General features: G+C 42.9%; 1 protein-coding gene across 1 annotated transcript; it reads right to left on the bottom strand.

The window, feature by feature from the left end:
* Window positions 1-1,811: 1,811 nt before the first annotated feature.
* LOC140207490 (EEF1A lysine methyltransferase 3-like) lies at window positions 1,812-26,797 on the bottom strand. The gene is made up of 4 exons (XM_072276047.1): window positions 26,608-26,797; window positions 10,277-10,571; window positions 7,934-8,045; window positions 1,812-3,744 (listed from the first exon to the last, which is right to left on the bottom strand). The coding sequence occupies exons 1-4, from the start codon at window positions 26,610-26,612 to the stop codon at window positions 3,332-3,334; spliced, it is 825 nt and encodes a 274-aa protein (XP_072132148.1). The 5' UTR covers window positions 26,613-26,797; the 3' UTR covers window positions 1,812-3,331.
* Between the last annotated feature and the right edge of the window lie 510 nt (window positions 26,798-27,307).

Here is a 27,307-nt window from a genome sequence, read left to right as displayed (position 1 = left end):
TGGTGTTAGGTAAATTGAAGGGATTGAAGGCAGATAAATCCCCAGGGCCAGATGGTCTGCATCCTAGAGTGCTTAAGGAAGTAGCCTAAGAAATAGTGGATGCATTACTGATAATTTTTCAAAACTCGTTAGATTCTGGACTAGTTCCTGAGGATTGGAGGGTGGCTAATGTAACCCCACTTTTTAAAAAAGGAGGGAGAGAGAAACCGGGGAATTATAGACCAGTTAGCCTAACGTCAGTGGTGAGGAAACTGCTGGAGTCAGATATCAAAAATGTGATAACAGCACATTTGGAAAGTGGTGAAATCATCGGACAAAGTCAGCATGGATTTGTGAAAGGAAAATCATGTCTGACGAACCTCATAGAATTTTTTGAGGATGTAACTAGTAGAGTGGATAGGGGAGAACCAGTGGATGTGGTATATTTGGATTTTCAAAAGGCTTTTGACAAGGTCCCACACAGGAGATTAGTGTGCAAACTTAAAGCACATGGTATTGGGGGTCAGGTATTGATGTGGATGGAGAATTGGTTAGCAGACATGAAGCAAAGAGTGGGAATAAACGGGACCTTTTCAGAATGGCAGGCAGTGACTAGTGGGGTACCGCAAGGCTCAGTGCTGGGACCCCAGTTGTTTACAATATATATTAATGACTTGGATGAGGGAATTAAATGCAGCATCTCCAAGTTTGCGGATGACACGAAGTTGGGCGGCAGTGTTAGCTGTGAGGAGGATGCTTAAGAGGATGCAGGGTGACTTGGATAGGTTGGGTGAGTGGGCAAATTCATGGCAGATGCAATTTAATGTGGATAAATGTGAAGTTATCCACTTTGGTGGCAAAAATAGGAAAACAGATTATTATCTGAATGGTGGCCGATTAGGAAAAGGGGAGGTGCAACGAGACCTGGGTGTCATTATACACCAGTCATTGAAAGTGGGCATGCAGGTACAGCAGGCGGTGAAAAAGGCGAATGGTATGCTGGCATTTATAGCGAGAGGATTCGAGTACAGGAGCAGGGAGGTACTACTGCGGTTGTACAAGGCCTTGGTGAGACCACACCTGGAGTATTGTGTGCAGTTTTGGTCCCCTAATCTGAGGAAAGACATCCTTGCCATAGAGGGAGTACAAAGAAGGTTCACCAGATTGATTCCTGGGATGGCAGGACTTTCATATGAAGAAAGACTGGATGAACTGGGCTTGTACTCGTTGGAATTTAGAAGATTGAGGGGGGATCTGATTGAAACGTATAAAATCCTAAAGGGATTGGACAGGCTAGATGCAGGAAGATTGTTCCCGATGTTGGGGAAGTCCAGAACAAGGGGTCACAGTTTGAGGATAAAGGGGAAGCCTTTTAGGACCGAGATTAGGAAAAACTTCTTCACTCAGAGAGTGGTGAATCTGTGGAATTCTCTGCCACAGGAAGCAGTTGAGGCCAGTACATTGGCTATATTTAAGAGGGAGTTAGATATGGCCCTTGTGGCTACGGGGATCAGGGGGTATGGAGGGAAGGCTGGGGCGGGGTTCTGAGTTGGATGATCAGCCATGATCATAATAAATGGCGGTGCAGGCTCGAAGGGCCGAATGGCCTACTCCTGCACCTATTTTCTATGTTTCTATGTTTCTATTTATATTGTTACACCATATCAGACCTTTTCTACAAACCTAATGAAATCTTTGAAGGGAATATGACCTGGTGATCAGTGAAGTCCTGTGCTGGACTGGGCAAAGTTGGTTTATTCAAAGCCAATTTAACTTCAGGTGAGCAGAAAATAGGTAATTAATCATTATTTTATTTCATTCATTCCAGGCCTGTAAACATGATACACATGTTAGTATAACAATCAAAGTAAAATCAAATTTCACAGACAGGATTCACTGGATTCAATGTGGTTTAGTCCAAACTCTTCAATATTACAATGACACACCAATGGCAGAAATAGGCTGGTTTGGAACTGAAAGAAGTTGCATTAATGTAGCGTCTTTCTCCACATCCCAAAGTACATTAACCACTAAAGAACTTTCAAAACATAGCCCTATTGGAAATCGGGCAGCCAGCTTCCCATAGATAGCTGCGAGCCACTGAATATACAATGTGGTTACCAATGGATAAACGGAGGCACACCCACTTCTGCAAAGCACTGAATTCACCTAAGAATACAGCTTGGATCCCAACACTGTCTCCTGCGACAGTGCTGTGCTCCTTCAATGTTGTACTGGGGACATCAGCCCAGATGTTGCGTGCCAAACTTCTGGATTGGGGCTGATTTCGTGACTTGTTAACAGAAGTGAGAGTTACCACAGCACTCACACTGACAAAACTGTATCTGGGTGAAGGGTAATAGGGGGTCACAGGAAATACAGCTGACAGGATTATAATAAGAGGTCATAAATGTAACCTACAGAACATAATGTACTGTATGGTTCATCATTAAAACTTACTGTCTTTCCTAGAGCGATCACGTTTCTAAAGTAATTAACTAAACACATTCTCAGCTAGGTGTCTTGAACCTGAAAGGACTGATCATGTGTACTGACACCAGCTCTTTATCCAGGTCATTTTGACTGAACAGATGGACAACACTGAATACTCGCCCAGAGACGGACAAGGGACTTGTCTTGGGGTTGGGAGAGGTTGGGGTGGTTTTCGGGCGAGCTGGCTATGCATGTCAGTAGCAGGCATGTAGCTCAGCAAGGAAGTGGAAAGTTGCCTGGGTGTTGGTGCTTTTTTCTTGGGAGCCGGCTTCAAGTCTGCCTTGGTGCTCCGATCAGGTATGGACATCCAACCAGACCAGATATCAAGGTCTAGGTTGGATATTCCATAAATATCACCTGAAAGGGTTGGATATGGAAAAAAATAATATAACAGCCTCAGATCTGTCCAAGCAGAACTCCATTCCCAAGTTTGTCTTTCTCAGTTGTTAATGCTTGGTTTATCTGGGTTTAAAATCATTAGTTAGCTAGTTTGTTGACAGGTTTGTGGGATTGTTAATAGTTCGGTCCATTGGTTGACGATATCTTGTATGTAATATATTGCACTGCTGACATGCTGTATCAATAAAGTTTCAACAGTACTCTAACTTTATACAAGCTTTTTGTTCTGAGAATAATTAGATTTGCAGTTTGTCGCTCTTAGCTTTTGTGGGTCAAGGAGTATTTATGAAACATATGACAAAATCATCATTTTTTGTTCAAATACAATTTTAAGATTAATAAGAACTGTTTTCACACACAAAAAAAGTTCCCAATAAATAAAGACCAATCACCCTACAGATTAACTGAATGTTTATTAAGGTTATAACGGCTCAAAAATCTTCTGACTGGTTCCTTGAGCCTACGCAGGTACATCATCATTGACAGTTGAATTCAATGTGCTTAACTTGTACACGCTGATTTCTTTGTCCTCAACTCTGTGAACAAGTTGGCAGTTGTAGTACTGAGGCAAAAGCTCCTCATGGAAATAGGTGGAGTAATTTCCTTTCCGTAACTTTGTTGAGAGGTAGATGATAGCTGTCCCTTTGGAGAAGTGTAGCAGAGTCTTTAATAGCAAAGGGTAAGTCAGGGAGGTATATACTATATCTGAGCCCAAGATAAAGTCATAGTTAGTTGGAAAGTTGACGTGATCCTTGCCCCAGTTTAGAGCACAGACTTTCGCTCGATGTCTGCAGTCTGAGGGGATATTGATGGAGATATTACATTCTATTTGGTTCAAGACGTCCTCTTTGTCTGTCATTGTAACTTCCCCACCTGACAAATAAATAATATGATATTATGCACCCTTGTCAGGCTGAGCATCAATTTAGCAGAGCTAGAAAGGGACAACCCTTCATAAAACAAGCTAAAACTATTTATCGTTATCACCTAGCTAGAGCCCAGATCATGATCCATTCTTTGTTCAGCCGAATGGATGACGTCTGCTGATGTCAGCCAACCCTTTGCACAGACATTCGCTGTATTCTTGTATTTGCCACGGAAGTATGGAAGATTTATTCAAATTAAGATCCATTTTGCATGCATTGAGCATTCAGTTTACAATACTTAGCCTACTGATTCAATACACTGCAAGTGGAACTATGGAAAAGAGCAAGAGTGATAGCAAACCTGTTAACCACCCCAATGTTTGATTGTTTCATGGTCTGGGCCTCTACTCACTGGAATTCAGAAGAATGATGGATGACCTCTTTGAAACTCATCGAACGTTGAAAAGCCTTGACAGAGTGGATATGGTGAGGATGTTTCCTATGCTGGGAGAGTCTAAGACCAGAGGACACAGCCCCATAACAGAGGGTGTACTTTTAGAACACAGATGAGGAGGAATTTCTTTAGCCAGAGAGTGGTGAATCTATGGCATTCAATGTCACAGATGGCTGTGGAGGTCAAATCATTGGGCAGACATTGATAGATTCTTGATTAGTCAGGGCATGAAGGGATATGGAGAGAAAGCTGGAGTTTGTGGCTGAAAAAAAATTGGATCAGCCATGATGAAATGGTAGAGCAGACTTGTTGGGTCAAATGGCCTAGTTCTGCTCCTGTATCTTATGGATGCAAAAGGCGCAACAGTATACCTGCATGATCTTTAACTCTGGGGCAGCACAGTAGCACAACTAGTGGAACTGCTGCCTCGCGGCATCAGGGACTAGAGTTCAATCCTGCCTTGGATGCTGCCTGAAATGAGTTGAAACGTTCACCCTGTGATCATATGGGTTCCTTCTAGTTGCTCTAGTTTCCTCCCACATCCCAAAGATGTGTGGGTTAGTGGATTAATTGGCGGTATAATCTGAGAAATGGTGGGGCTGTCGAGAATATGGGGAGAATAAAATATGGGATTAATATATGATTGATGTAAATGGGTGGTTGATGGTGAGCATTACCACAATGGGCTGAAGGACCTGCTTTCTCTCCATCACTCTGTAACCAGATAAATCTTGATTACAGGATCTGAGGATCAAGCTAAAACGATTATAGAGTCTTTTTCCTGCTACCGTAAGCATACATAATAAATCTTATGCAAACTATCTTCTCTTGGCAGCATCCAGTTACCGTTTTAGTTTATCACTTGGGGGTTTAATTTCAGCAGGTGATAATGCCACCAAGTCCCTTGAATCTGAGGAAGAACTAGCACTGGGTGCATCTAATAAACTTGCTCAGATGGAAATTACAGGAAGTCCCCAGGTTACGAACGAGTTCCGTTCCTAAGTCCGTCTTTAAGTCGGATTTGTACTTAAGTCGGAACAGGTACATCCAGTATTATTTAGCATCAGTTAGTCAAACCTTTGTCTTAGTATATAGTATATATTTTACCTTTTTATGCATATAAAACATTTAAGAAAAGTATGTATTTCAATAATTAAACCACTGCGTTGCTTAGTAATAATTGTAGCTTTTATCGGGGCAGGGCCTTTCACATACTCCATTATTCTCACTTTATCCTTTAAAATTGTTCCGATTGTTGACCGACTGTAGCCTAACACTTTTCCAATGACCGATGGTGTTTCACCTCTTTCCAATTGCATTATTATTACCACTTTATTTTCAATCGTGATCATTTTCCGTCAACGGAACAGAAACACTGGAGATTCAGCAGCAGCTGCGGGCGGCGGGTCCTGAGCTCCCCTGGGTCCTAAAGTCCACTGAGACAGGTTAAATGGGACAGGTGGGGGCAGTGCTGACTGGAAAAGGGGGGTCAGGGTGAAACTTGCTAAGAAAAATTTAAGCCAAATACAAAGTTACACGCTCAACACAGTGTTAATGGCAACGAGATCTGACTTAAAATGGCAGACGGTGTTCTCCTTCCTCGAGCCGACAAATTTTTAGTACAATAGGCTTTATGGCAGGCTGTTCGTAAGTACGAGTTGTTCGTAATTCGGACATTCGTAACTCGGGGACACCCTGGTAAAAGGCTTCAAGGCAAAATAAACTGAGATGGAATTGCTCTCTGACCTTTTCTTAAAGCTACTTGGGCAAATGTATTCTCTAGGGTTCAGCATCCCTCTGATCCTGAACATAGTGATAATATTTCAAATATTCACACTATAATTGGATTTAAGAATTTAATACCAGTCTATTCTGATTCAAGTAATTGAATTCCATGAGCTTGGTGTTGGATTCTCAGAATATGGAAAACAATTTATTTAAGTGCTGATGTTATATCCCCAGCTGTCCTTGTCACACATTTTTTTAAATAGGTTGCAACATAGAATTAATGCTGGTGTAACTGATATCTGTTTACTCCATTAAAGCAATTAAACCTTTCAAAGTTACATGAGCCCTGTCAGAGTTCTGCCGATATGTTCAACCAAATCAGTTGGTATTCTTGTTAAAAGATCACCTGTTGCTCAATTGGCCGGTGTGTGTGTGTGTGTGTGTGTGTGTGTGTGTGTGTGTGTGTTTGCAATGAAGACCTGTGTCAAAAAAGGCTATATCATGACTCAGTCTTTTCACTTCACCCCCAACAAGTTCCTTGGGAAGTGGAGCTAATCTTAAGAACTAATGAGAAACTATTCAACCTGTGGTTACTACACTCCACAAGAAACATCACCCAAACCTCAAAAGCTGAGCTTCAGTACACAGATGACTCTCACAATTTGTGCACCCTTAGAAGTCATTGTTGACCTGAAGGATTCATAAGAACATAAGAAATACTAGAATCAGGAGCAGGCTACCTGGCACCTCAGCCTTACTTCATCATTCTCTCAGATTATGACTGACCTTTAACCTGAGCCATTTACTAGCACTATATCCATATGCATTGATTTTCCCGATGTCCATACATCGATCAATAGCTGTTTTAAAAGAACTCAAAAACTGAGCCTCGATGGCTTTCTGTGATAGAGAATCATTCTCAGAGTAAAGACATCTTTCCTCATCTCAGTCCTTTACCTCATCAAACTCCTTGTTCTGAAATATTGCCCCGATCCCAAACACCTCAGCTGAGGGGAACATATTCCCACATCTAAGTGGAAATCAAACAATAGCAGATGCTCAAAATCTGAAACAGAAACAGAAAATGCTTCTCAATACACGGCAGATGAGGCAGCGTGTTTTGGAGTCTCCAATGTTCTCTACAACTTAAACTCAACTTTTTCCCTCTTTGCCAAACTAACTTTGTTTCCCTTTTCATAGATGCCACCTGAGCTGTGAGAGTTTCCAACATTTTCGGTCTTCCTCTCCTTGCATCAAGCCTGCCAAGCCTGTCAGAAGTTTATAAATTTCAATGAGGTCTTCTCTTATTCTCTGAGAATACATTACTGGTCTGCTCAGTCTCCCCTCATACAGCAATCGTGCCATCCGTGGGAACAATCTCATGAACATCCTCTGCCCTCTCTCTATGGCAAGTACATCCTTTCTATTTCTAAGAAGACCAAAGCTGAAAACAAGGCTGTGCACAACTGTAGTAAGACTTCTTCCCTCCTGTAACTAAACCACCTTTTTAAAAATACTAACCTATCGCATGCCGTCCTAATCAATTGTTACACATACAAGTTGACCTGCAGAAACTTGTGTCATGGTACAGAGACAGCATACAAACTCCAGACAAACAGCATAAGAGCTCAGGATTGAACAGATGTCTACTGATCTGTGTAACAGCACAATTGCTGCATAATTGTATCACCTACGATAAGATTCTAACAAGGAGGTTACATTTTCGTACAGTTTTGGAGTGACATAATGTTACTGAAAATAACACTGAACTTGACAGTGGGATGAAATTCAGTCTATATTTAGAATGTATTTATGCTATATTTCAAATATTTCCCCTCAGTATTGAGTGTAGATGAAACGCTCACAGCACAAATATTGGACTGGTCAATGGACAACGTTTAGCAGAATAAATACTGTCCAAAACATGCAAATATATTGTGAATACACACAATGGCCGCTGACCAGGTTATTTTTCAAATTAACCATAGAGATTCATTATCACCATATAGCTCACCAAGCAGGGCAGCGAGAATCCCCACGATTCCAGTTCCAGACCCGAGTTCAATCACCTTCTTCCCAGAAAAGTCGATCTTTTCCTGCTCAAAGTACTGGCAAAGAACCAGAGCCTAGAGAACAGGCCAAATGTGGTTGGAGCAAAGTATTTATGAAAAGTGGTGCAAAAGCTGAACAATCAACAAATAGTATGGCCAAGGAAGAGGGCATTACTGGAGCCATCCCCTTCAGAGAGGAAGAACACTTGTGTTGGGAACTGATCTCACAGCATTTCCCAGCGGATTTACAACAACACAGGCCCACTTCAACTGAAGGCACTTTCGGCAGTGGTGAAGTGAAAAGGGAAGGAGGGAAGGAGTGATGCACAAGAGAGCAGCGTCACATCAGGACTAGGAGTGGAGAAGGGTTGCTGCGGTCATGGTACTTAAACACATGGACTAACAATTTAACCTTAAGGGTGTAGTGGGCTGTTATGGACGACCGCAGCCAATGATGATGGGTTATATGGGGCCAGATTTCACAGCAATTAATGACAGCAAAACCACTATTACATTGCAGCTTATCAGAAAACTCTTTAAATTGCTCTAATGGATCTAGATGGAATTGTTTGCAACCTCCACCACTTCAATCAAACTGTAATCACTTGAATTTTGTGAATTTTGATGATTTAACTACATAGAGAACCACAAAAAAAATTCTGAAATTCCTAATCTTAAATGCATGCTCTAGCTAAGATTTTAATAACGGAGTATGCCCTAGTTATTTTTAGCAAACTAATTCACCCTTGGAATTTGTTCAAGTAACTTGGTTACATGGATATTTCAAACTATAGATCAATTTTAAATTACTTCCTGTAAGAAAGTTTATTATTCCCCCTGAGTCATGTGAATTTTTTACTGTTACTGGCTGATGACATCACAGGTGCTAGACCCTAGGAATCTCAACAGCAACAGATGCTAGGAAAAGGGAAGCAATTGTAATCTTGCGGGGCTCATTCGGAGTTCAACTGAACATGTTGTCACTGACAGCAAATTGAGACAGGCAACAGAATTTTAATAAAGAAGGATTCGTGAAGGACTGAAGGATCACAAGGAAAGAACTGAAAGTGAGGGTAGGAAAGAAGGAGGAACTTAGTTTGAGGTACATCAAAGTGCATTTAACAGAGTTCATGGTGCTAGAGGTTAACAGTGTGCATATGAAGAGAAAATTCTAGCCTGTACCGATGCGTTGGATCCCCTCAGTGGTATGAATGCTGGAAGTCAGACCACACAGCCGGTGAGGAATTTAGCTCATTTCATTCATTAATTGCATTTACATATATGCCCTGGAGCACAAGAATAGATCATGAGATGTAATATATGGAACAAGACAAACACCACCCAGATGCTCCAAGGATGTTGCAGGAGACATGTGAGGTCCGTAAGAATAAGGAATCATAATACCCCATAGACAGGGTCAAAGATGCCAACTTTAGTTAAGGCAATTTAAGTGTCAAGTGAGGGGTTGACAGATTGGAGCTGGGAGGCGATTGCATGCTCAGAGACCATAGGGGAGTAACTGGGATTGGATTATCAGGGAGTAGTTTAGAGGATTGGTGAGCATTTTTAGGATGGTGATGATGAACTGATAATGCTTAAAGAGATGATCTATTTACACAGACATGAAAAGAAGATCATGGGTTCTATTCTTAGAGTGCACTTGGTTCAATTAGGGCTGGTACCCTTCTGAATGCATTCTGGCTAATGAAAAGGGAAAACAATGAGGTGAATTGTTCAACCAAAGATGGACCCAGAAATAGCACACAGCAGAGAGTATAATCCTTGGGTCAATTCAATTAAGACTTATTTCAGAAAAATTTCTTTTTCCATAAAGAGTAATGATGTCTGAAATTTTCATCAAGAAGGGAACACTCATTGCATTAGCTGATGATTTTCATGGAAGATGTGATGTGTTTATTTAGTTTATGATGTTAAAGGAATGGAGGTATGGGTTAAGTTACTGAAGAGCCACAGTCTCACAAAATAGTGAATCATATCCTAGGTGTTGAATAGACTACCTGTTTAACTTGAGTTGTTGGGAGATGGTCATACCGAGGAAGGAAATGTGTAAACCCTTCTCTACAGTCATTTGAGCATAAGCAATATTACAAGGCAGGATATTAGCTCATTCTTGTCCCATGTATAAACCGAGAAGAAGGCTCCAGGCTCTATCCTTCATGAGACAACTGAATCCTTTACAATAATGGAACATAGATACCTTTTTCAGAAACTATGCAAAGCTTTTCATTAATATCTTAAGCATGACAATAGCACTTTTCTCTTGTCCAACCCGTGGGCTGACTTACGGCTTCCCAGATAGAAGCAGAGAACCCCAAATCGCAGCCGAATTGTTGAATGATGTTTACAGTATGTCCGCAGAATTTGAACTGCCTTTCCCTTCGAAGGGGTTTCAGAAGTAGGCTGTCAATTGTGAGACATTTGCTAACAGAATTCACTTGATGCTGGTTTCTTGCCATCTTCCCCAAAATTCCCCTGACACTTCCCTGATTTTTGGCTGTTCCATTCTGATCACCAGGGAGATCCTGGCCAGATGTCTTTTCCTCATCTGGAGCACTTGAAGTTCCACCTATCTGAGCCTGCCTGATTGAAAAAGAAAGATTTTAAGAACTCTCACCTGTAACAAAGTGCTTACACAGGAAAAAAGACATTGGTAGGAAAATAGTAACTGGTCTACAAAGCCTACTTCATTTTCCTGCTCATTGTTAGTGCCCAGATCCATCCACACCCACGTGAACAGTCATGTGAACTCTTGGAGAGGTCCAAAAGTGGCAATACAAATAAATGCCTAGCTACTTCTCTCTGGCTGCCAAAATCAGTCCAAGAGAACTATTGTTTTATCTACCTTGGTATGTGATCTCATGTCTGTCTCAGCTAAGAATGAGTTTGGATCTCGGTGGAAGGCATGCACAGTGCTAACAACCAAGCTTCTTCATACATCTGTGAGTGAGAAAGCACCAGATACCCCAATCTACCCGTATTCAAACCAAATTTTAAATTGTCTCCCTGGTGCTGTTCTACTCGTGAACGGCAAAGACATTTGCTTTTCAATAGTTACGCTAGTCTGTCCATTACAGCCTTCTAGTAGAACATGAATAGACCTTATCATGGAGTGCCATTGTAGTGTAGCAGTTAGCAACGTTATTACAGCTTGGGGCATTAACAAGCTTGCAGTTCAATTCTGGTGCCATTCTGTAAGGAGTCTGTACGCCCACCCCATGGAATGCGTGGGTTTACCTGCGTGCTCCAATTTCCTCCCACAGCCTAATGACGTACCAGGTAGGTTACTTTGGTCATTGTAAATTGGCTTGATTTGGTTAGGGATAATTGGCATTGTGGGGTTGTTAGGGTGGTGTGGCTCAAAAGGCTGGAAATGCCTACTTTTAGTAACTAACTAAATGAAAAATAAATAAATAACATTTTATTTATAATAAAGAAATAATATTTATCAATATAGCAATATTCTAATATTTTTTTCATTGGAATTTGTGTAAGGATATTAAAACAAAATTGACAGAAATGTGACAAAGTCTCCTATATTGAAACAGCATGCTATTTTTAATACATTATACTCTGTTTCTTTAGAATTACTAGTCAGGCATTTTTAGTGATCTATGTACAATCAACAACAGAATTCTTTATATTAAAAAGAAAGAGGAATTCAAGAGACACAATAACCGAACAGGCAACAGGAAAAAGAAAAGGAGACTACAAAGAGCAAGGTCTAGGGACCGAAGATCAGCGGTTCCTTATCAAAACAAGCCATGGGAGAAAGTGGGGAATCAACAAGTACAGAACTATAACCAGAATGTCCACCGGAAGTAAAAGCAGAACGTTTAGATGGATTCAGTTCCAGACTCTAGATCATCAAAGGCAGGAGAATGAGGATGAGAATGTCCAAAGAAGAGAGACCTAGTGACAAGTCAAATGTTCTGAAAGGATCAACCATCAGAGGAATGAGAAAGTCTGGGAGAAAAGAGGGATTGGGGTACACCAGAGAGGAAGGATGAGGCGATGGTGGGAGAGAATGAAGTTCGGGTGCCAGGGAGTCAAAGGGTAGAATCTGAGGCTCCAAGAGCAAGATGAGAACTGCTAAGAAGAGGATGGGAGCATCCAAGATGGGCAGATGGGAACCAGATAGGATGGATGGAAGGTTCAGCAATGACATTTAGGCAGAACAAATCTCTAAAGCATTCAGGAACACTTCTGCTCTGCCCAATAACCAAAACGTGATGAGGATTTCCTATGAATGTCCACAAATAGAGCAAGGCTCTGTGAGCAATAAGTTTAAGAGGGAGAACCCCCAGCTTGTACCATGCACATCACTTTATGTAGGTCATTCAAACAGCACCTACACTTTCCAAGAGAGGTAGTAACAAGAGAATAACTAGCTTTATTGTCCATCTCACATTGCATTATTTCCTAATTGAACCGTTAAAGTCATTAAATATATTGAGCTATTATTTCTTGGTGACAATAGTAGATTCTTCCTCTAATTGTGCTCTGGACCCTATGTCCCTGTTTCCAACTTCTGGTTCTCAAAGCGCCACCCTTTATTCCCAAATAGGGGTTCCTTACATGGGGAAGATGAACTACCATAGGCCAATCATAAACACACAAGATTCTGCAGATGATGCAAATCCAAAGCAACACACACACAAAATGCTGGAGGAACTCAGCAGGTCAGCTCAGCATCTGTGGAATACTACACAGTCATTTGGTAAACCCAAGAGCAACTGTCTGTGTCAGATCCACTCTCCCATCTCATCACTTATTTCCCATATGAGCAAAACTGACATCTCATTTATGGAGACACATATGACAGAGTAGCTGTCATCGTCTGGTCCAATGATTCACATATCTGTGAATGAAGAAGATTTCTGTTATTTCTTGATGATATAGGAACCAATTCAACTATTCTAACCTATGCTAGCTCCCAGAGCATTTCCAACCTTCTTTTCTTCCCAAATCACAATCAACCCCTCCCCCCCCCCCCACTCCTCTACCTAATCAGGCATTAGGAGCAATTTGCAGAAGCAGATTAACCCACTAACCAGGTAGATTAACCCACCAACCAGCCCTTCTTTGGAAAGCAGGATGAAACTGGAACATCTGCAGGAAACCCACATAGACCCAGGGACAATATGCAAACTTTACCCAGAGAACACCAGAGTTCAGAATCAAACCCAGTTCACTGGCTCTGTGAGGCACGGTCTCTACTTGCTTTGACACTCTGCCTCCCAGTTCTCAATGCTGGAATCTCCAGCCAGAATATCCACTCCATCGTTACCTACCCCTTTAAGCACTGCCAGAATCTTCTAGTTAACTTCCAGTGAGTGTAAATACAGTCTATTCATTTAACATAGCATAGCATTATATCCCCCAACCCAGCCATCAGGGTAGCAAATTAGGCAAATCAGTGACTCTCTACTTCTCCATCTGGTAAGCCAACTCATAGCTGTGTTCCATGTATGACTTCAACAAAGCTCCGTACAATCAAAGTAAAATATATTTGTACTCTAGTCTCTTTGCCATCATACAAATTTTCTTTTCTATCACTACGTTACAGCTTTCAATCTCCAGTGGTCAAAGTTGCACATGTTCCCCACCATTTACTAATTTTTCTACAGTAATATAAACTTCATTCCTTTAATAAAAGGAAGTTACTTCACATTTCTGCCCTTTATGTCCACATCTGCCAATGACTTGCTGGCTCATATTATCAGTCCATATCCTTTCCCATTTAGTAGGCATTAGCAGCAAATGTGAGTGCCTTATACTTGGTCTCTTCATCTAACTCATTAATATGAATCATAAATAACTGAGACCTTCTGATCCAGTAGTAGACTGCCAACTTGAAAATTATCATTTCACCCCTCCTCTGTTTTCTTTCATTAAGCAATCATCTATTCATTTCCAAATAATGTATTTCTTCTGACTTTATGAGACCTTATACTGTGCAACAATTTTTCAAGTGGTGCCTTATCTGATGATTTTAAACAATCTAATTACACATCAACCACTGACTTTGTCATGTACCGTGGTTATTACCTCTTGTACCTCATTAAAAGACAAGAGTCTGACGGGTTTTGACAGGATGGAATATTTCATTTTCTGAGTTATATTAACTCTGTCCAACCATAGCATAATTTCCGAAAAGTGCTCTGTAACCACTTCCGAAATACTGCATTCTTGTGAACTAATGCTAGCTTGATTGTCTGTAATGTTCCACTTACCTTCTTCCTTTTAAGATACCATTAGGTAAACTTTCCACAACATAATTTATAAAGTATCTATCTGGTATATCCTGCTGGGACTGACTTCCTCTGCATGAAACATTCATCAGGTCTCTACTGCTCAGTAGTTACAATCAATTGAGATTTCCAAACTGTACATACTCAAAGATAGTCATAACGATTTGACCGGACTTGCAAACTGAATGAACCTCTCCAAATTTAGCTCATTGTCACACACTGAGGTCGGGGGACTTCCCTTCCTCCACCATCAACGCTGTCCTCAATCGCATCTCTTCCATTTCATGCATGTCTGCTCTTACCCCATCCTCCCACCACCCTACCAGAGATAGGGTTCCTCTTGTCCTCACCTACCACCCCACCAGCCTCCGTGTCCAGCACATAATTCTCCAAAACATCTGCCACCTCCAACTGGATCCCACCACCAAACGCATCTTTCTCTCCCCCCACCACCCCACTTTCTGCTTTCCGCAGGGCTCATTCCCTACACGACTCCCTTGTCCATTCCTCCCTCCCCACCGATCTCCCTTCTGGCACTTATCCTTGCAAACGGAACAAGTGCTACACCTGCGCCTACACTTCCCTCACTACCATTCAGGACTACAAACAGTCCTTCCAGGTGAGGTGACACTTCGCCTGTGAGTCTGTTGGGGTCACATACTGTGTCTGGTGCTCCTGGTGTGGCCTTCTGTATATCGGTGAGACCCAACGTAGATTGGGAAACTGCTTTGCCGAGCATCTGCGTTCCATCTGCCAGGACAAGTGGGATCTCCCAGTGGTCACCCAATTTAATTCCACTTCCCATTCCCATTCCGATATGTCCATCCATGCCCTCCTCCGCTGTTGTGATAAGGCCACACTTAGGTTGGAGGAACAACCCCTTTTATTTTGTTTGGGTAGCCTCCAACCTGATGGCATTAACATCAATTTCCCAAACTTCTAGTAATGCCTCCCCCCACCCCCCTTCACCATTTCCTATTCCCTTCTCCCTCTCTCATGTTACTGCCTTGCCCACCCATGCCTCTCCCTGGTGCTCCTCTCCCCCGTTTTTTAACTTCTATAGCCTTCTGTCTCTTTCACCAATCAACTTCCCAGCTCTTTGCTTCATTCCTCCCCCTCCAGGTTTCACCTACCGCCTTGTGTTTCTCTCTCCCCTCCCCTCGCCTTTCAAATCTACTCCTCAGCTTTTTTTCTCCAGTCCTGCTGAAGGGTTTCGGCCTGAAACGTCGACTGTACTCTTTTGCATAGATGCTGCCTGGCCTGCTGAGTTCCTCCAGCATTTTGTGTGTGTTGGTCAGTGGACCAGGTACTTTTAAAATTTCACATGTTTTTTTTCAGTGCCTGAGATTAATTACCTGTTTAAGAGCACTGCTCTGACCTTTTGGCAATTACTTGAAATTTCCCTGAACTTGATTATCAGTGGTATTATGCTTCCTTACTTCATCCCAAATTCTTTACTAGCAACCGGATGACTGGAATATAGAATTTTGCTTTGAGGCAGTTTTAACTGTCTTGCTTGCAAGCTACATTAGCTCAACTGCTGGGAAAATGATTCAACACTCTTGACTATACAAAGGCAAGATATCTGAAAGTGATCACCTTTAGTATCCCATTCTCTTTGTTTATACTCTGAGCAGAGTTTGGGTTGGACTTCAATTAATAGCAAATTTTACTCTTCAAATCTCAAAATATTAAGGCCTATGGCAATTATTCTTCATATATGGAAACAGCAAATAGTCCAATACACATTGTTAGCATGCACCATTTGGATATATATCAGTATGCTCAAGGTAATAGTTACTTTTCCCCATGTAAAAATGTAATCTCTTTCAAATGCTAATTGTATTGATGCTGGCAGGAACCAACAACTTGCATTTGCCTTTAAAGCAATATATACTCACAGATGTATAATTAAAAAAATGAAAGTTGTGAAGTAAGGAAATAGTGAAATGGTTAGGACCAGCTAAGTCAAAGTCACAACTCTAAAAATGGCTTTAAAATATTACAGGTAGATGAGAGGAAATAAATCTAATATCAATAAATAACTCAAATACTTAACAGCTTTCATAGCCTCAAGATGTCCCAAACCACTAGGTCTCAAAACATCACAAATGAAAAAAAACTGGAGATACTGGACAGCAACACACATAAAATGCTGGAGGAACTCAGCAGCCCAGGCAGCATCTATGGAAAGGAGTACAGTCGACGTTTCGGGCTGAAACCCTTTGGTAGGACTGGAGAGAGAAAGGTTAGGAATAGGTTTCAAAGGCGAAGGGAGGAGAGAGAGAAACACCAGGTGACAGGGGAAACCTGAAAGGGGGGGAGGGTTGAAGTAAAGAGCTGGGAAGTTGATAGGTGAAAGAGACAGAATGGGAGAGAAGCGCCAGAGGAAGTTGATGAGGAGATGAGGTGAGAAAGAAAAGAGGGGATGGGAAAGGAGGGAATGGGGGGGCATTACCGGAAGTTTGAGCAATCAATATTCATGGCATCAGGTTGGAGGTTACCCAAGCGGAATATAAGGTGTGGTTCCTCCAATCTAAGTGTGGCCTCATCTTGACACTGAAGGCGGCCATGGATAGATATACCTGAATAGGAATGGGAAGTGGAATTCAAATGGGTGGCCAGTGGGAAATCCTGCTTTTTCTGGTGGACAAAGTGTAGGTGCTCGGCGAAGCGGTCTCCCAATCTACGTCCGGTCTCTCCGACACACAAGAGGCCATACTGGGTGCACGAACGTAGTATATGACCCCAACAGACTCACAGGTGAAGTGTTGCCTCACCTGGAAGGACTGTTTATGGTAGGGAGGGAGGAGGTGTAGGGGCCGGTGCAGCACTTGTTCCATTTGCAAGGATAAGTGCCAGGAGGGAGATCAGTGGGGAGGGACGAATGGGACAAGGGAGTCACATAGGAAGCAGCACCAATGCAGTCATCAACGTAGCATAGGAAAAGTGCAGGATGGTCACCAGTGTAGGCTTGGAACATAGGCTGTTCCTTGTAGCCGACAAACAGGCAGGCATAGCTGGGGCCCTTTTTGTTTCAAGGAGATGGGAGGAGCCAAAGGTGAAATTACTGAGAGTGATGACAAGTTCCAATAGATGAAGGAGAGAGGAAGTGGAGGGGAACTGGTAAGGTCTGGTGTCCAGAAAGAAAGTGAGAGCTTTGAGGCCTTCCTGTTGGAGGATGAGGGTGTATAGGGACTGGACATCCAAAGTAAAAATAAGATGATGGGGGCCAGGGAACCTGAAATCCTTGAAAAGAACAAGAGTGTGTGAGGTGTCACGGAAGTAGGTAGGAAGGGGCTGAAACAGGGGGAATAAAACAGAGTCGAGGTATGCAGATATGAGTTCAGTGGGGCAGGAACAAGCTGAAACTATGGGTCTACCTGGACAAGTGGGTTAGTGGATCTTGGGCAGGAGGTAGAAACAGGAGGTGCAGGGTGCAGGAACTATGAGATTGGTGGCAGTGGATGGAAGATCCCCAGAGTCAATAAAGTTAGTGATGGTGTGGGAGACAGTGGCCTGATGTTCCTTAGTGGAATCCTGTTCGAGGGGTAGGTAAGAGGAGGTGCCTGAAAGTTGGTGCTGGGCCTCGGCAAGGTAGAGGTCGGTACACCAGACTACTACAGCACCTACCTTATCTGCGGGTTTGATGGTGAGGTTAAGATTAGTGCGGAGGGAATGGAGAGCTGAGCATTCAGAAGGAGTAAGGTTGGAGTAGGAGAGAGGGGTGTTGAAGTCTTTACGGTTAGTGTCCTGTCGGCAGTTGGCAATGAAAAGATCCAGAGCAGGCAGAAGACCAGGGCTGGGTATCCAGGAAGAGGAGGTGGGTTGAAGACGGGAGAAGGGGTTATCAGTATGGGGTGGGGAGTCCTTGCTAAGGAAGTAAACTCTGAGACGGAGGCAGCAGAAGAAAAGCTCAGCGTCATGGTGGGCGTGGAACTCACTGAGGCGTGGGTTCAGGGGGACAAAAGTGAGGCCTTTGCTGAGTTCAGAATGTTCTGTCTCAGAGAGGGGAAGGTCAGAGGGAATGCTGAAGACCTGGCATGGATGAGAGCTGGAATTGGAGGGGAAAGGGGATTGGTTGTGTCTGAGGGGAAGGGAGGTTTGGGGTGTTCAGGGATGGTACGGTGAGAGGAAGGTGGAGTCTTCGAGGAGCCAGGAGCTGGAGTTGGGACCTGAGAGAGACGGGATTGCAGCGTGGTGGTGGGAGAAGGGGAGTCGGGGGTTCCAGAGGCAGTGTGTGAAGACCTGGCCTGGAGGTCAAGGCCGGAGCTGGAGGTGGAGTTGAAGGTGTCCGAGGTCATTGATGGCGACGGAGTCAGGCTATGATTCTGCTCTGGATTGTTTGAGCCATTAAGGTCAGCAGCAGGGATCGCGGTCTGGAGATATTGAGGCCTGCTGGCATTGAAGACAACAGGTTTGGTGTTCTGTAGATGGGCGATCTTCCGATCCTTTCAGAACGTGAGAAAGTCAAAGAACCGGCGACTGAAAGCATGGATCCCGCGGAGGATAAAGTCCATTACAGGCACCAGAGAGAGAATCCCAGAGTTGTGGAAGTGACTGTGATAGGGACACCAGGTACCTCTTCATGGCAGAAAACAAGGCCCGAACGCGGTGGGAGAAGCAGTCAATTGAATGTGAGTACCTGGGGTCCTCAGAGGATCCAAATCGAGAAGCTCAAAAACGAATTTGGAAACCATGTTGTACAACCTGGTGGTAAAGACATGTTCCCAGAAAGAATACATGGCTGCGGTAGCGGGTCTGAGTAAAACAGTCAAAGTCTGTCCCGAGCCTTTGTTGCCCATCAGGCTGGTGCTTATGCCGGTTTCTGTGGCGTGAAGCGATTGAGAGTACAAGACTCCTCCCCCACCCCCCCTCCCACCGGATAGGACACCAGTCTATCGCGAGGTTAATCCCCGGTATTTTTGCCGGTACCTATATTCAGCTGGGTGGACTGGAGCGGTATGTGTTTAAGTGCCTTGCTCAAAGACGCAGCACACTGCCTTAGCCAAGACTTGAACCCATGACGTTCAGATCATGAGCCCGATGCCCTAACCACTTGGCCACGCGCCACACAGTTCTGAGTAAGCATGTGGTCAAAGAGTCGGAGAGCACCAGGAGTCACAGAGGGCGAGCAGTGCGACAGGATTTCACTGAACTCCGGTTGACAGGAAGATTTAAACTTCTTCAGGGTAGGCACCCCTGGAAGAAACTTCGCAGTGCAGTGATCCAATTACAAACAAGAGAAATCTGCAGATGCTGGAAATCTTAAAATATTCTCTAGGAGAAGTTACTGTTGTGATGTAGGAAAGGCAGTTGTTAATTAGCTCAAAACAGCAGCCTCATCTGAAATACAGGACCTCAGACAGCGTTAAGGCCACTGGTCTTAAGGCTGACTTATACCTGTGCTTCAAATGTATGCCGTAGCCTCGTACCCTATGCTGTACTCTATGCAGAACCCTACGCTGTAGCCTAACGCGCACCTCTCCCAAAATGTTAATGCGCGTCGCGGTGACGCAGACCGAAACAACCGTGATTGGTCCGCTTGGTAGCATCGCATTTTCTCCTACGCTGCAGTAGCTTGCCATTGGGCGACTGAAGGGCAGGGAAGGAACTCTGGCTGCAATGCTTTCCATAAAGCTTTACAGACCTCCGAAATTATGGAGGACCCTGTGCTTGACGCCAGTTTGTAGCTAGCAGCTACAGCCTGTTGACTTCCACCTGAAGCTAAAACTCGAATGGTGATTGCCAGTCTCTGAGTATACTGTGCGTACAATGATGCGAAATAAATGCTTGGAGACGATGAACCAAATCGTCAAATCTACCTGCTGACATCCGAAAATATTTGAAATGCATTTCCTTGTCCATGTCTGTCAATGGCCGGACAAGCACAGAAAATTCACCCTCCTTCAGTTTCAGTCACCATTGTCTGAAGTTTGAGTTCCTTCGTGTTGAGTTTCAACACGAAGAAACTCAACACAGTGGCATAGAAACCCCACCAACTCGCGTTTTGGCGGTGAATTGCAGAGCGACACAGACACACCAACGCACAAGTATAAACGCTCACAACGGCGTAGCCCACTTGCGTAGGCTATGGTGTAAGCTAGTACGCACAAGTATAAATCAGCCTCAAGACGTGATGGTTTTTTTGGTTCCCAAGGAGAGTTCTATCCACTGAGGCATACTTGTGCAAAGGCATGCTGAAGCATGGGACCTATTTGATTTAAGGTGATGTATATTGTTTGTGGTGTAAATAGGAAGGGAAGCACTAAGGAGCTGATTGAGAGAAACAGAGACTTAGGGGGAGTAAGTTGTAAAACTCACAGCAAAGGACCATTCACCACAGCTATGGCACAGTGCTCACAGGCAGTTTAGAATTTAGAAATCAGTTATGTTGGACACTAGTTTGGCCTGGGCTAGAATGCTGTCTGTATTCAGTTTTGTTGCTGACCAGTATACTTTGTTGGCTTACCTACTATGAAACAGAGGGAGGCTACTCAAACCATCAGTTTCCATGCCATCTCTCAGCAGAACAATCCCGTTTGCCCGCTTATTTCTCCATGATCTTGCAATTTTCTCACAACTTCAACCTCGATTCTTCTCCTGCCGCTTGCCTTTGCTGTGAGGTCATGTGGAGGAGCCAGTGTGGTTGTTGGACATGAGGGCAATTGGTGCACCTAGGGGCACACAGTACCAGGGGCAACATTCAAATGGCACACTGACAGCTCCAAGGTCTTCTTCAAACCTGGGTCACTGAAGCTGAGAGGCTAGTGTTCTGCTTTGCTAAAATAAACGTAGAGACATTTATCCAAAATGTTGCAGCAGGAAGCATTTATGAAAACGCTAGTGAGCAAATAAGTGATTGTGCCATTCTGCCAAGGGGGGCCACAAATAATGTCCTAAGTGACAAGCTAATGGCAACTGACCAAATACCCAAATCAAGGCCGAACAGGTGCTGGACATATTCATAGACATGAACCATTTCTATTTTTGCCAGTGTTTGGGTGACCTCTTAACCATGGAAATATGTTGATTTATTTTCCTTTAGAAACATTTTGTTTTGATTCTGTGACTGGAACTAAAGCACAGTTTTTTTGATATGGTTATGAGCTGAAGTATTAGATTGTACCGAGATGTGACACTCCCATTCAATAATCTGCGGCACACTTTCTGGAGCTGGGGATTTATGTCTAAGCTGAAATGCGAAGGCATCTGAAAGTCATTCAAGCAGGAGTACTGTTGCTTTTTCTTCACTGAAAACGTCAGCAGAATCACATAAATCGGTATCCCAGGCCGTTAATGATTTTACCAATAATGTTGGTAATGAATGACAAGTACTGTAATACCAAATACAATACCTCAGCTCAGATGGTAAGACATGTACAATGGAAAAGGATCGAGCATTCATACAAACCCATGCTGCATGCAGAATACTGTTCCTAGATCTGATTCACTTTATGTTTGGACTGCTTTGTCCTTGTTAGGATGAGCCTATTGGTCTAATTCTGCTCCTATGTCTTATGGTTGTCCCAGACTAGAAAGCATAATACCCAGCAGAGCTTCAGAAAGTTTTCTATTGATATTCAGTGCACAAAGTTTAATGCTTTGAGACTGATTTGCAAGTCAGAGCAGAACACTGTTCCCAAGGCCATTGTTATCATGAGACGGTCTGCAGTCTATGTGTTAATGGACCTCTGTACTGCCAAATTGTACACAACAATTGCTGAAACACAATGTAAAAAAAAAAATTCCAATAGGAACACAAGTTTACCGCAAACCTTACCTGGAGGTTCAAGGGCTGCTTCATTGTTAAAGGCCGGCCCTTACCTGCTGCTACTGGAGAGACCAAAATGTCCATGTTCTGTCAGGTCCTTTGTTAACTTCACCATGTCCTGAATATCACAGCACAATCATACCCCCCACCACCATCATTTACCCTATACCATACAGTCCCCCTTCCCATTCACTGACATCAGCCCCAATCCACCCACGAACACCCTCCCCTCGCCACCCCCCAACATTTACCTGTCCCATACCCATTACTACCTCTCCAGCATTATTTTCCAGTGTTCCAGTATCCAGTCTCACCTCTCTTTTACTCTATATCTCTGAAAAAAAAACTTTTGGTACCCTTTTTGATTTTATTGGCTGGTTTTCCTTCATATTTAATCTTTCTCTCCTCATGGCATTTTTTTTGTTGTCTTCTATTGGTTTTCAAAAGCTTCTCAAATCTGGTTCATTTCACAACACCCAATCCAGGACTACAAGATCATCTATCTTATTCCGTATATTGCGTGCATTCAAATATAATACCATCGGTCCTGTATTCATCATTCTTTTTAATTTTGTCCCCATGTTACACTGTATCTCATCCCATAGACTGCAATTTTGCCCTATCATCTGCCTGCCCTTCCTCACAGTCTCACAACACACTGCATCTACTTGTATACCAACTGCCCCATCCTCAGCCCCATCACTGGGGTTCCCATCCCCCTGACAATTTAGTCTAAACCCTCCTCAACAGCTCTAGAAAACCTGCCCATAAATACATTGGTCCCCCCCTGGTTCTGGTGTAACCTGTCCTTTTGTACAGGTCATACCTTTTCCGGAACAGGTCCTAATGATCTGGATATCTGAAATCACCCTGTTCTTACCCTCACTAGTATGTGGCACAGGCAACAATCCAGAGATTACTACCCTGGAGGACCTGACTTACAGCTTTCTACCTAACTCGCTATATTCTCCCTTCAGGACCTCCACCCTTTTCCTACCTATGCTGTTGGTACCAATATTTTTCGACGACTTCTGGCTGCTCACACTCCCCCTTAGAATACTGTGGACCTGGTCCAAGACATCCCTGATCTTGGCATCTAAGAGGCAAAATATTATCTTTTTCATTGTAAAAGGTACTATAGACATATAATCAGAAAAAGTTCAAAAAGATAATGTGGGTTTCATATACACTGAGAGAGGAGACATACTTTGAGGATTAAATAAATAGCCAAGAAAGAAATTGTGTTTTTGTTTCTACCTTTAGAGGAGAAAACACAAAAAAAGCCTCCTTGGAGACAGTGGAGGACAATATTTTTGGAGTCATAATTAAATGGTAGAGCAGAGGCAAGGTCCAAATGGCCTATCCCTACTTTTTTCCTCATCTTCTTATGTTCTTATACTCCATGAAAGGGGCAATATGAACAGAAGAATTGTCTTCTGTGATGAGAACTTGTCTGAAACAGTAAGTTCTCCCAGCTGACTCATGTATTGTTAAACTCAGTCAGGAACAATCAGAGAAACATTACAAACCATAACACCTACTCAAAAGCACAGGGGAGAACATTTTCTCCGATTGCTGTCATACACATAGGTTTCCTGATAGGTTTGTTCCAATTCTATTGCAGACTATCAATATGATGAATAGAACAGAATATATACTGCACAATCCAATAGAGATTATAGTTGTTGCTGAAGGCTAGGAAAATGGTTCAGTGCCAGGTTAATTTTTAACCCTAGTGCACATACAAAGATGCAAGGGGAGATATTCACAATCCACACTTTACATAGACATTTGCCTACAAGCAATCTGCTCTTTGGTAGCTCATCACACAAATCATTGTGTGCCATATACAATTTGCTTATGCTGCATTAATGCAAAGAAACATTCTCTGTGTAGGTACAACAGAAAGCATTCTCTCTGGATGCATAATAAGGCAACTGCTCTACATGTGACCACAAAAAACTGCAGTGTTGTGGACATCATGGAAGACATCTTCTCCTCTATGGACTCTGCCTTTACTTCTTTCTGCCTCAGAAAAGCAGTCAACATAATTAAAGACCCTACCCACCCGACCACCTCTTTCCGCCTTTTCCATTGGGCAGAAGATACAAAATCCTAAAGGCAATTACCACCAGGCTCAAGAAAAATTTCTGCCACAGAGTTATACGACTACTAAATGGTAATGCAATAATTTAGATTCTTGACCTCACAATCTGCAGTACCTTCTCATGAATTTGAACTTTATTGTTTACCTACATTACACTTTCTCGTCGCTGTTTCACTTTATTCTGCATTCTGATATTGTTTTACTTTGTCCTCCCTCAGCACCTTGTGTAGTAATCTGATCTGTATGAACCAAATGTAAGACAAGTTTTCCACTGTATCCCCACAAATGACAATAATAAACCAATAACTAACCTATAACCGATACCTGAGTCCTGACGAAGGGTCTCGGCCTGAAACGTCGACTGTACCTCTTCCTAGAGATGCTGCCTGGCCTGCTGCGTTCACCAGCAACTTTGATGTGTGTTGCTTGAAATTCCAGCATCTCATGTTTACCTAATCTAATGCCTACCCTGCTATAGACTGACAGGACAGTTCCCTAACCTAACCCCTCTCTACTGCCAGAATTGGACAGGCCCATGCTCCATCTTTGCTCTTCCTCTGATTGCCTGAAATGGCAATAATTAATTATTTGGCTTTGGGAGAAAATGCCAAGGCAGGTTTCCAACACACGCCTTGTGTTAGGCCGAATCCCATCAAGAGTGTAGAATGAATGAGGAGGGATATTCACCTGGCTGAGGGGAGGAGGAATGGGAGGGTGATGGTAGAACATAGAACATAGGGATAGGGCAGGGGTGGCCAACCTTTTACATTCCATGCTTCAACTTTTTCACGTCCGAGTTCAAATGCGCCATACAACTCTTGTAATCCCATTCAATTCTTGTAAAAATGTTAATATAGACATATTTAGCATTTTCACGATTTACTGATTTAATATAAAAACAAGATAAACACTACTTACCTTAACAAATAGGTTTAGCAAATATATTTTGTCTTCTTTTGATTTCTTCCTTTTTCTTAATCACATATTCTTTCTGTAACTCAGACCCAAGCACTAGCTTCAGTTTTCCCTCTATTTCAGTCTGATGTTGTGTTTTATAGTGTCTATTAAGATCCTGTCTTCTATTATGTGAGAAAGTGTTTTCACAAACAATGCACAACGGTTTTCCTGACAGACCCGCTATAAATAGAACTCATTTCCCACTGTTCATTGAATTCACGCTTACTATCACTTTCTGCTTTTCTTTTGCTCATTTTCTTTTGCACTGTGATGGGTAACTGAATGTAAAAACAAAGCTCAATTTTCGAAAAAGTACAAAACTGCAAATGTTCACAAAGGGCGAACAAAGCACGACTCCGTAGTGCACGAGTGTCAGTTGTAAACTGACTGGCAAAAACCAGCGATGCACGGCTGGTGCAGATGCCTGGCACCTCAGGATCAAACAAGTATCAAACATGTATTGAACAGTTGTGGAACGACTGCAGAACAAAAGTCCTTCTTTCCTAGTTTGACTCATTGAACATTTTTTTAAAAATTGAAAACAGATTAATGTGAAAGAAGATAACATTCGCCAAAAGATGTGCACCAAATAATAAAATCGCTAAAAATAATTGCCAAGTTTTAAATTTATTCTCAGTAAAACCCATTTCTAGCTCTAAGCTACTTGAATTCCTGTTATAGATTTTTTTTCTACAAATCAGTTTTTGGTTAATACTTTTTACATGAATGGGCTTACTTTTTTATTATTATCACTGGGGTGCAATGTGCCACATCTAATCATCCAATGCGCCACTCTTGCCGCATGCGCTGTAGGTTGGCCATCCCTGACACAGAGGGACAGGTGATTGGGGTACAAGGAGCTGTGGAGAAGAGGGACAAATTGGAGTGTAGAGGATGGTGAGATAGGCTTTGGCAAGATAGGGCAATGGTATCAGCAGGCGAGATGATGTGGGGGTTATGGCAGAATGAGGTCAAAGGTTCAGGTGGCGGGATGGCTTGTGGGTGGTGATGGGATGGGGTAAAGGATGGTGGAACGGGGTAATTGGGAGGGGGGAATTAGATGGCTTACCAGTACTTATCACCGTAGAGCCGATATCCTTTTACCTTCTTTGAGTCACTAAGCAGATATAAAGGAGCGACACCGGTGACGATGAACACGTTCAGAACAGATCTTCCGGGGGTCAGTTGGAACGTGCTTGTCTAATAAAGCGGATTGTACCTGCTCCAGTGGAAAAAACACTTGCAGCAAAGCCGGGTAACTTGTCTTTCAAATATATAACTAGCCCTCAATTTGAGCTCCGCGTACCCTCTAACCCGAAAGTTCGCCTCTTATCACCCCACTTCATTCATCTCTATTCAGTTTTAGTCGCTATACAATAACTCGTGAAAGAATGTCACATATGCCGAGCGTTGGATTGCAAAAGTCTACAGAGCCGAAGTTTAAACCCAGAGCGGCTATTAATGACAACGCAATGACACGCTGCTGAATAGCAGGAAAAGCCCGGCGCGTCTATCTGCTTCATTTACCTCATAGTGCAAATGGCGCGTTTAAATCAGGTGAAGTATACTTAATCTCATCCGGAGTCAGTTGTCAATTGATGCTGATTTTAGTTAATCCAGCGAAGTACCGCTTTCTAAAGGTCTCACAGGTACATGATACAGTGCTGTGCTGCGTCGATTCAGTATCCCACCGATCTTCCGCCTGACACCGCTTCTCGCAACTTGCCCCTGCTAAAGGACTTTAAGTCCTCCTCCGCTATTTTTAGTGCACCTGTTAATACGTCTGAGCTAAATTCCAGTCCGTACTATTTTCGTATGGTTATTAATCTGTTTAGTTCAAACTGGTTAATTACACGCTAACGGCTTTGGCAGCAAGTTAGCACCATTGCATTGCCATTTCGTTGTAAGTAACCCGGGGTTAAGTCAGTTAAAGTTGCAACCCTTCGCGTGGTTAGTCATTGTTCTTAATTAATTAGCAAGACCCGCGTCGTACAGGGGAATTTGCCGACGCATTCAGACGGCTATCCATTTGCAACATAGCGTTAAAGTTAAGGACAATTTCTGCAGCATGGATTTGCTGGAGGCTCCCGGAAGATAAGGTTTCATGAAGATTTCAGACTTCTGATGTCCCCAGACACACATTCCGCTTAAGAAGCAGAAGTGACCCTTTCGAGAAAGAGATTAATCTCGTGGTGGGGAATTCAGCGCGGGCAGGGAATGTGGGAGA

Source organism: Mobula birostris, chromosome 1 (assembly GCF_030028105.1).
Source record: "Mobula birostris isolate sMobBir1 chromosome 1, sMobBir1.hap1, whole genome shotgun sequence".
Taxonomy (NCBI): Eukaryota; Metazoa; Chordata; class Chondrichthyes; order Myliobatiformes; family Myliobatidae; genus Mobula; species Mobula birostris.
This window is presented reverse-complemented; position numbering and strand designations above follow the sequence as displayed.